This window comes from Triticum dicoccoides, chromosome 1B (genome assembly GCF_002162155.2).
Source record: "Triticum dicoccoides isolate Atlit2015 ecotype Zavitan chromosome 1B, WEW_v2.0, whole genome shotgun sequence".
NCBI lineage: Eukaryota > Viridiplantae > Streptophyta > Magnoliopsida > Poales > Poaceae > Triticum > Triticum dicoccoides.
In genome coordinates, this window is record NC_041381.1 from 517,951,459 (window position 1) to 517,962,424 (window position 10,966).

General features: G+C 51.6%; 1 protein-coding gene across 1 annotated transcript; it reads left to right on the forward strand.

Annotated features, from left to right (window-relative positions):
- The first annotated feature begins 3,262 nt into the window (after positions 1-3,262).
- Positions 3,263-5,420, forward strand: LOC119345911 (cytochrome P450 94C1-like). The gene has a single exon (XM_037615736.1). It carries the CDS (start codon positions 3,326-3,328, stop codon positions 4,910-4,912), a length of 1,587 nt encoding a protein of 528 aa, XP_037471633.1. The 5' UTR covers positions 3,263-3,325; the 3' UTR covers positions 4,913-5,420.
- Positions 5,421-10,966: the final 5,546 nt, after the last annotated feature.

Below are 10,966 nucleotides of genomic sequence, written 5' to 3' on the forward strand. Positions count from 1 at the left end.
AACCCTGCAACCAAATAACGAAGAGTCTCTTGTGTCCCCAGCACACCCAATACAATGGTAAATTGTATAGGTGCACTAGTTCGGCGAAGAGATGATGATAAAAGTGTAATATGGATAGTAGATATAGGTTTTTGTAATCTGGAAATATAAAAACAGCAAGGTAGCAAGTAGTAAAGAGAGCAAACACGGTATTGCAATGCTTGAAAACAAGGCCTAGGGTTCATACTTTCACTAGTGCAAAATCTCTCAACAATGAAAATATAACTGGATCATATAACATTCCCTCAACATGCAACAAAGAATCACTCCAAAGTTCCTATCACGAAGAACGTAGGACGAAAACCTGCATCAAGCCCTATGCATAGATTACCCCAATGTCACCTCGGGAATCCGCGAGTTGAGTGCCAAAACATACATCAAGTGAATCAATATAAGACCCCATTGTCACCATGGGTATCCATATGCAAGACATACATCAACTGTTCTCAAATCCAATATTCAATCCAACATAACAAAGCCTCAAAGAGCAAGACTCAATTCATCACAAGAAGGTAGAGAGGGAAGAACACCATAAGATCCAAATATATTGACAAAGCTCGCGGTACGTCAAGATCGTGCCAAATCAAGAACACGAGAGAGAGAGAAAGAAAGAGAGAGAGAGAGAGAGAGAGAGAGAGAGAGAGAGAGAGAGAGAGAGAGAGAGAGAGAGAGAGAGGGAGCGAGAGAGAGGGAGCGAGAGAGAGATCAAACACATAACTACTAGTACATACCCTTAGAGCATCTCTAGCAGACCCCGCAAAACGCCCGGCTCGCAAAAATTCCGGCGAGTATGCGGCTCGGCCCAATTTTCCGGCTAGAATAGACCCCGCATACTCGCCCGGCCCACAATTTTTTTTGCCGCAGCCCGCAAACCGCACGCCCCGAGCACCATAACTGTGGTTCCGCGACCCTTTTGCGGGTCCAAACCCTATCCCCCCCTACCGCGAGCCACCCGATTCCCCTTTCCCCTCTCCAATTTTCTCACCGCCGGCGACCACCCGCCCCGCCCCCAGCCGCCATGTGGGGCCGAATTTGGAGCTCCGGACGCGGCTCCGGCAGCAGATCCGGTCGTGAGAGGGACCTAGAGCGCGAGCGGCGCGTCCAGTCGGACGGCGCGAGGAAGCACAGCGCCCGGAACTGGACCAACCACCGGATGTCGCCGCCCGCGAGCTTCAACCGCCGCGGGACGGAGGAGTACGACCGCTGGCGCGCGTCCTTCTCCTCCGCGAGGTCTTCCTACGCCAGATCCTCCTCGTCCTTCGGCGCGGGCTTTCTCCCCGTGAAGAGGGAGTGGTCGGACGAGGAGGAGGAGCCGGCGTCGTTCGCCTTCGTCCCGGTGAAGGAGGAGTCTGTGGAGCCCGGTCCGCTCGGCCGCCGCGGAGTCGTTGGGCCCGAGGACTACGTCGCGGACTTCGGTGTCGTTGTTGCCGCCATCGCCGAGCGGAGCGTGCGTGAGGAGGCGGAGCGCCGACGCCAAGCTGAGGAGCACTAAGCCCTCGAGTGGCGGCAAGCAATCGCCGACAATGTCGCCACCAACGAGAAGGCTGAGGAGTGGCGCCGCATCCGCGCAGAGCAGGCGGCCAAGTACGTCGACCTGTGCAGCTCCGGCAAGGAAGATTGAACGTTTCTCGGCCTCCACGGCGTCGTCCATTTTGCCACGACCTCGCCACCGTCAGATCTGACCCCCTCTACTACTAGTTAACGTAGCATGTAGTATGATCTATGCTTAATTTGTGGATCATGTAGTATGTATGAATTCTGTAGTATGTGATGTGATGAACTATGTTTGTGCAATTTCTCCCGAGAAAGTGTTTTTTCAAATTATGCAGGTTTAGATACGGTATCTGATCGGCCGCGCATATTTTCGACCCGCAAACGCGGTCTTCGTGAAACCGCAAACGCGTTTTGCGGGTCGAATTTTTGCGGGGTCTGCTAGAGTTGCTCTTAACCCCGAGGATGAACTACTCCCTCCTCATCGTTGTGGCCGCCGGAATGATGAAGATGGCCTCCGGTTATGATTTCCCCCTCCGGCAGGGTGCCGGAACGGGGCCCCGATTGGTTTTTCATGTCTATAGAGACTTGCGGCGGCAAAACTTCTCATCTAGGGTTCTTTCTGGGGGTTTGATATTATAGGAATTTTTGGCGTCGGTCTCACGTCAAGGAGGTGCCCGAGGGGCCCACAAACTCGGGAGGGCGCGCCGCCCAGGCTTGTGGCCTCCTCGGTCACCTCCTGGCCTAGCTCCGGTGTGCTTCGGGGGTCAATTTTGGTCCACAGAAAATCACCGTAAATTTTCAGCCCATTCCAAAAACTTTTATTTCTGCACAAAAAAAGACACCACGGTAGTTCTGCTGAAAACATCATCAGTCCGGGTTAGTTCTAATCAAATCATACCAAAATCATATAAAATTGTTATAAACATGACATAGATACTTTATAAATTATACATACGTTGGAGACGTATCATCCATCAATATCTATGAAATCAAATTTATTTAACCAAAGTTCTTATGTTTTGAAATTCATGTTGTCTTGAAAGACTTCAATTTTAGAATATCCATTTTTGGGTTACTGCAATGGTTGGATGATGCTGAGGTTGTGTGGAAGACAAGTAAGCACCACATCACCTAAAGCATATTCAATTTTGACATTTTCCTTCCAAAACGGAGGCCTTGACCTCCATAACGGGTTTGCTATTTCTCATGTGCCTGAAATTTCTTCGCCCGTCAGTCACTTTTTTCCTTCTTCCTTCCCTCTTGACCAGACCTCGCCAGAAAAGCTCATCGGAGAAGAACTAGCCCCACCATCTATCTTAGGATGAAGTAATTGCCCCATTATCTATCTTAGGGGTGAGGGGATAGGGGATCGCCGAAGGTTTTCATGGGTGGTGGTGGGCTTAGATGGATGGTCGGGGCGACGACCAACAACGTCGGTGGGGGGAGGTCGAGGGGACGACGGGGCGGTGAAGCGGTGCGCGGTAGCGCCCGCCGACCGCTAGTGGTGGAGGCCGACGGTTAGGGCGGGGTAGGCTGGGGGGTCGGGAGCGGAAAGAAGGAATGGAGGTTGAAGATGAAGTGAATCTGTTTTGAACCGTTGGATTATGATCTAGTAGTTCCTGTATAAGTGACTGATGGATGTATGAAAGCATTTCAGGTACGTGACGTGTAGTCGGTCGGGTATATAAAATGCCGCGGGCGCAGCCACAACGCCAAACGCGCACGCACACACTACCATAAAAGCAGAGCCGAGCGCACGCGCGCGAAAGGAGCTCAGCGAAAGCCCCGATCGATGTTCTTCCTCATGGGCGCGGGCGCGGGCGCGGATTCGACCACGTGTCACGTCGCGGCGCACGCCCTGGCGAGCCCGGTGGCCGCCGTCTTCTTCGCCTCGGCCGTGTGCACGCTGGCCCTCGCCGTGCTCCTGGGCTCCATGCGGCTGCGGCCGCCGTGGTGGTGCGCGTGCGCGGTGTGCGAGGCGTACCTGACGGCATCGTGGACGGGCGAGTTCGACAACCTCTGCGACTGGTTCGCCCACCTGCTGCGCCGCGAGCCCGGGCGGACCGTGCACGTGCACGTCCTCGGCAACGTGCTCACCGCCAACCCGGCCACCGTCGAGCACATGCTGCGCGGCCGGTTCGAGAACTACCCCAAGGGCGCGCCCTTCTCCGCCATCCTCGCCGACTTCCTCGGCCGTGGCATATTCAACGTCGACGGCGACTCCTGGCTCTTCCAGCGCAAGCTCGCCGCCGCCGAGCTCGCGTCCCCGGCGATCCGCGCGTTCACGGCCAGCGTCGTGGCTTCCGAGCTGAGGTGCCGCCTCATTCCTCTGCTCCACTCTGCCACCGCTGGACAGGGTGGCGGGGAGAAGCTGCTCGACCTGCAGGACGTGTTCCGCCGCTTCGCTTTCGACTGCATATGCAAGATTTCCTTCGGCCTCGACCCCGGCTGCCTCGAGCTGTCTCTGCCCATGTCGGCGTTCGCCGACGCTTTCGACACGGCGTCGATGCTCTCGGCGCGGCGAGCGACGGCACCCATGCATGTGGTCTGGAAGCTTAAGCGGTTGCTGAACATAGGGGATGAGCGGGAGCTCCGCGACGCGATCGGCCTCGTCGACGATCTTGCCACCGAGGTCATCCGGCAGCGCCGCAAGCTCGGCTCCGCTACTGCCTCGGGCGACGACCTCCTCTCGCGCTTCATGGGCTCCATCAACGATGACAAGTACCTCCGCGACATCGTTGTGAGCTTCCTGCTGGCCGGGCGCGACACCGTCGCCTCTGCTCTCACCGCCTTCTTCCTGCTCCTCTCGGACCACCCCCACGTCGCCGACGCGATCCGGGACGAGGTCTCCCGCGTCACCGCCGGAGGGAAGGACGTCGACGACCACCCCGCGATCGCCACCTCCGACAAGCTCAAGGACATGCACTACGTGCACGCGGCCCTGTACGAGTGCATGCGGCTGTTCCCACCGGTGCAGTTCGACTCCAAGTTCGCGGCCGGCGAGGACACGCTCCCGGACGGCACGCCCGTGGCCAAGGGCACCCGGGTGACCTACCACGCGTACGCCATGGGACGGATGGAGTCCGTGTGGGGGCCCGACTGCGCCGAGTTCCGGCCGGAGAGGTGGCTCCGTGACAACCAGTTCGTGCCGGAGAGCCCGTACCGGTACCCGGTGTTCCAGGGCGGCGTGCGCGTCTGCATTGGCAAGGAGCTGGCCATCATGGAGATGAAGGCGGCCATCGTGGCCGTGGTCCAGGGCTTCGACATCGAGACGGTCGGGCGGAGCTCGCGGCGGCCCAAGTTCGCGCCGGGGCTCACCGCCGCGTTCGCAGGGGGAGTGCCGGTCAGAGTGCGCCGGCGAGCGCTCGCGAGCGGCTAGGTTTATAGTAACTCTTTTTTACTTAGTCAAAACGTCGCCGTGAGCCGCACGGGATGGATGGATCTATTCGTTTCATCTTTGCTTTGCGACCGCACATCGGATGTGATCGGGCGCACGCAAAGTTGTTGTAATCCACTCCTACTCGAGAGTCAAGACCAGCACCCAGCTTGGTGAGTGCGCTGGAAGGAATGAGTACTATCATAAGAGCGGATTAGGCTAAAGCTAAGTGACTTTTCCTCGGCTGCGACTTGGGCAAACGGTGCAGCCGCCGGAAATCTTTGCACCCAACTTCAACGCACAAGTTCGTGCCCCCCTCCGATGCCATTATTGATGACAGATTTCCCATCTGATTGAAAGTTAGAGAATAGATGTTCTTCAACGTGGCATTTCTAGTTATGGACAGCATCGATTCAATTATTGAGAGGTGGTCGGCCATTGATTGAATTGCAGTGTACTATTGTTGTTCGATTATGCAGATGAAGAGAATTGTGCGTTGCCAGAGGATAAACTAACTGTGTGATCGAGATGATAAACTCTTCGGATTTACTAATTCTCATCTAAATGAAATTCTCATCTATTTCGTCTAGATGAGAATTAACAAAGTCTCACCTAACTCTTAGACTGTTTCATTAATCTTATTAAAAATAAAATAAAAAACATGCCTCGGTAATTCAATCTATTCTAGGGTTAGGGTAAACTCTCGCCTACAAGTTTCACGAGCGAACCCGTGGATTCGTCTCCTTCCGCATGTCGCTCCTCTGGTTAGTGGTTTAGGTTAGAGTGTTTTAGTACTTGTAGATGCGGCGCTCGGGCGGATGGTGGTGCTTTTTCTTGGAGTTTGTCTTTCGGATTTCTATCCTCTTTGAGTTCGTCCATCTGGATGTAGTTGATGGAGCTCCGGCGTGGATTCATTCCATCTTTCTTGAGTAGTGATGTTAGAGTTTCTCGTCATGTGGCGACGTTTAGTGTCAGGTGCTTTAATTGATTCGAGGGTTCAACGATGATGACCGCGGCTCAAGGGCGCTAGTCCTTAGGGGCACGTGCACGAAAACTTTTCAGCTGTTGTCGACAAGGTCAAATCGGGCTCCAGTAGAGGAACGGCGACAACGGCGCATCGGCGGCTCGTTCCGGCAGCATTAATGGTTGTTCGGTGGTCTTGGAATTTGGATGTAATTTTGTTATATTTGAGATGCTTTGTATATGTTGATTTTTTAAATAAAAGATGAGAATTAGCTAATCCAGAAAAAGAAAATTGATAAACTCATTTGAGCACAAGGATAAGTACGTACTACGATGACTTGAGTGAGAGGGGGGCAATGCACATGTGCCGGGGGCCTCGTCGGACTGCAACTGTTGGATCCGATCCTACCTTTTCAAGTGCCATGTACGAGACCGTTCTTCCGGACGCCTTGCCAACGAATCGCTGCTGTGCGATGGCCACGCATGTGCTGCAGTCGTCTGCTAATCCATTCATTTATCACCCCCGGCCCGCCCAATGTTTCTTTTTCTTTCTTTCGAGAATCGCTCAACGTTTCGTTTCTCATGCAGACACGGACACGGGCGAGGTGGGGAGCACGTTTTGTTTGGTAGGGAAGGGGAGGGTGTACAGTCGTGGGAGTACTACTGTAGTTTTTTTTTTTTTGCATGGTGTACTGTAGTTCATATTCGTCACATGTGTTCGGTATCACATTCGCGTACGTACGACCGTCCAGCTGCGGTTGTACCTGCCAATCAATGCTGGTAATTAGGTGGAAATGGGTGTTTTTTATGTCAAAAAAAGAAGGTTATTTCCTCCCTTAAACTTTTAGTCACATTTTTACCTTTTTTTAGAAGAAACACGCAAGAGCTTTTCGTGCCTTCTGTATTAACTGAAGGGAATTTTATTTTTAAGACAGAAGGGAATACACTACAAAGTCTATGTAGATCCGATAACATGGGATTTACTACAATCCATCCTTGCAACCGTTCACAAACCTCTAGATATCCCTAGTTTCCACATCGCAAATTTGATGTACGCGAGATACAAAACCAAAATATTTTTTGATTGCCACCATTGTCTGCCCTACCAAATTTCTCGAAATGGCCAAAACATTGGTCCTCGTTTGGCCGATTGCCAATTATTTTATGACAATGCTCCTTTAGCAACTCTTGTCTATTTTCTCTAGCCAAATTTGGTTGACTCATGGTCAAGCAAAACGCCAACCATAATAGCCTACTCAAATTTCTGGTAAGGTAAACTTGGGCAGGAATAAAAAAAAAACTTACGTCTTCGACCATGTCAACGCTGCTTTCTTGCTACGAAGTGCCACCATCCATCTGACACACTTTCTTTCCTTTTTTCCTCCCCACCGTCTGCGTCGGGGACTATCAAAGCTTCTCCCACATCTAGTGTGTTGTCCAACAACCTTGAGGAGCAGATGCATGACCACCTTCATGAACATGTTGTCTAGCACCTTTTCGTCACGAGGCTAGGGTTTTGCCATCTAGTTGTGGCACGAGCATGGTTGTGGTTTCTGCACATGCCGCCTATGGCTTACATGTCAAAAAGCGTGTGATCAAGTTCGCCAAAGACATTGTCACACCTTCTCGTGACTGCAAGATAATATAGGGTACTCATTGTTTATCTTCAGTTCCAAGTTGAAAATTGCTCTATGTACTATTAAATATGAATATCGAGTTGATATTGGTTGAGAAATCAATTTTGTAGGTAGGAAGTTGGATTTTATGAGTACAAATGTGATTATATTGTGTTGGAAGTTTGATCTAGGCGGATTAAGTTGGCTTCTTTTATGGGTAGAATGTCAATTTTTATTAGGTTGGAGGTTGGAATTCCATTCCACATGAGATGAAACTAGGAAATGCTCTGTTTGAAGTTGATCTTTTTTCTAGCTTGAAAGCTGCTTATGTTTTGGTTCAAAGTTTGATTATTTTTTTCTAGCTTGAAAGCTGCTTATGTTTTGGTTCAAAGTTGATTTTTAAAATATAATTTCGTTTCCCCCCTCTCGCTTTATCAATGGTGACGTCACTGCAAAAGAAGTTTGTGTGCACCCTCATTTTTGGGGTTGCCGCAATGGTGGTGATTGGTGAAGAAACGCACCCATGCACGACAAAGAGAAGACCTACGCATAACTTATGGTTAATTACAAGCATAGTTTAAAAACCGGACCCGAACGGTGGCCGGACCGGAAATAACCGGAACCGGTGATCCTTGCAGTTTTTAAAGTGCAGCTGACTGCTCAAGCAATCGTATCGGTCGGTTTTGGAAAAATCGATGAACCGGACGGTTCACAGAAAATCGGTCGGTTCGATGCCGTTTCCAGAAAAGCCCCTCAATCAATTTGTTTTCATGCGAACAAGGTGGGGGGTAGAATCAGAAAAGGAAGAAACCCCCTCTTTTAGTAGGGGTCCAACCATTTTATGAGCATTTTTCTCGATTTTATCTATGGACAAACCCTATCGAGCGTCGACGCCCCCTCGGGTGCAACCCTTTCTTGGCGCAATTGTGTGGCGATGCCGCTTCTCCCTCGCCGCTCCGCATGGCAGCACCAGGCCACCAGCCCGCGCCGCCACTCCCGTGTACCGTCATCTGCACCACCTCTATTGACGGTTGGGGAGAGGGGCTGCTGCCACCTAGTTAGGCTGGTCCATACAACTTTGATCTCCCTCCGCTCCAGTTAAATCGACCAGGCTTCCCTCCGATTGCCTCCCCTCATTCTAGTGTCCAGACCAGGAGCAGCCGAGCAGGATTACCAAGACGCTCGACGGTCACCTCCGATTACACATTTTTTTATCTATATATTGGTTGGTGTGCTTACTTTTGTAGTTAAGGATCCAAAGAAACAGGTCTGGGGTATCACAAGATGAAAGCGGAATCCCTGAAGCATAGAGAAGTGAAGTACAATATGAATGAGGAATGGTGGCACACTGGCGAATGCAAACTCTCAGCTGATAGGGAAGAGGGGGCGGCTAGCTAGGGCTTACCTCTGACTCACTTTTACTCTAGTATCTCAAAAAATACTATAAAATATGTGCTTGCAATAAACAGAAGCTAAAGGAAGAAAAGCAATAAAACTAACTCACTTGCTTCTTGGGATCGATAAATGGCTTTTTTTTTATTTGGGTCTGCCCTCTTCGAAGAGTTCACCCAGGAAAGAAATGGGGTATTTTTATTAATGGTAAGGCTATTTAGTTTCCTGTAGTCTATACACAATCGTCAAGAAAAAGGTTGGTGCATATATTGATAAAATATGTATTATTTTATTGCTTAAAAAACCGAATCAAACTGGTGAACCGGCGGTTCGACCGGTAAAAATCTGAACCGGCAGCCTCGCCGGTTCGATTATCGTTTTCTTTTTAAACTATGATTACGAGTCCTTCGGAGGTAAAAGTGGCCGGTTGCTCGACACGTAAGTGCTACATATACAGAGTAATGAGCTCAGTCTGATAAGTATAAAGAACATTCTCTCTTTAAGTAGCTTTCTCTCGGAGAGAGGGAATCTTTCATAGATCCGGCAGTTTTCTTTAGTATTCCCTCGTGGGCCAGATTGCTTCATTTGTTTACTCTGGCGGCGCTGTTGGACTAATGATAATGGAAGCGGACAAGGCTACAGGTTGTACGCACGACCGCGAGATGCCATCTTCCACGAGCAATATGGAAGGTGATTAACAATAACCAAGCATACGGCGCATGCCCTCCTTCACAAGATTCGCGCTGGGTTTTTTAAAACCCATTCCCGTTTCCAATGCAGGCTAGGCAGACACACGCCCAAGATAAACAAAACAAGGGCAGCAGTACAGCGAAGCGATGGTGCCATGCATGGTGGTGCTGGTGTGATTTGCCACATGCCCGAAATCCTTTTCGGGGCGCGCCGGGCTGGTGGCACCCGACGTGAGCTGAAGACGCGACCTCAGCTCCGCCGTGCGAGACACGATGGCTCGGCGCGTCGGGTCGGTCAGTCGCGTCCACACCAAAATCAAGGCCGGCTGGTCGGCAGGCACAAGTAGACACTAGTCATGCAAGCTCACACAACCGGTGGCCACGTAGCGGCGGCACCCACCTCGTGTTGCAGTTGCAGCGGCGGTGGTGGGGCTCCGGCGGGCCGTCGCATGCGTGCGTCGTCGCGCACTGCGTAGCCCATGTGGGCGCGTAACGTAGCTCGTTGGGCGCACGCGCGCGCGGTGGAAAGCGGCCAATAGCGGCGCCGCGGGCACGAGGCGCGGGCGGGAAACGACGCGCGGTGCCATCAGTGTGGACTGGCCTGGGCCTCACGCGCCGCTTTGGTTGTTGGTGGCGTGGCGTCGTGCGGGCCGGGGGATCGACCGGGCCGACAGAAGCCGGAAGCCGTCGGTCTCCAGGGCAAAAGGAGTGTCACCATGGAGTGTTGCAACGTGACAGGAGTAAACACTCCAATGCATTTCCCCACGGGCACACGAGAGAATGCACCAAATTCTTGTCAATTCGGAGGCCTCGATCGGGCCCGTGCAAAAAAAAGAACTTCAAATTGGGGTGCCGTCTGACCGGATTAGCCGAATGGAGAGGGAGGTTGGGTTGGGTTGGCCGCTCCGGCGACCGGTCGGCGGCACATGATTAGATCAGAATGGTAGTGGTTTAAGTGGCAGCGTCTCTCTCTTTGGCTTGCCCGTCAGATGTGATCATAACCTGATGTAATCATGGTTTAACGAGCGTGCGTTCTGTACTGCGCCATCATGCGATCTACTAGCTGGTTACGCTTTCTCTCTCAAACATGTGTTTCTATTCCGTTTTGTTAAGGTTGTCGAACCATGAGCCATTATACTTAAATCAAAGTTTCTTTAAATGGGTATTTAACCAAAAACTACAACAATGCGTGTATGTGTCCTGGAAAACTACAAGCTCCCCCCGTCTACCACTTTTGTGCTAAAAACAACCACTTGTTGGTAGTGACCGTTTTGACCAGTTTAACCCGGTTATGACAGGGATGGCCCACTCGTATGCGCCGGTGTGGCACAACAGTCAACCTTGTTAGCTTTGACCGTTACACTGTTGTTTTGACATGTGGGTCCTGCCTATCAGAT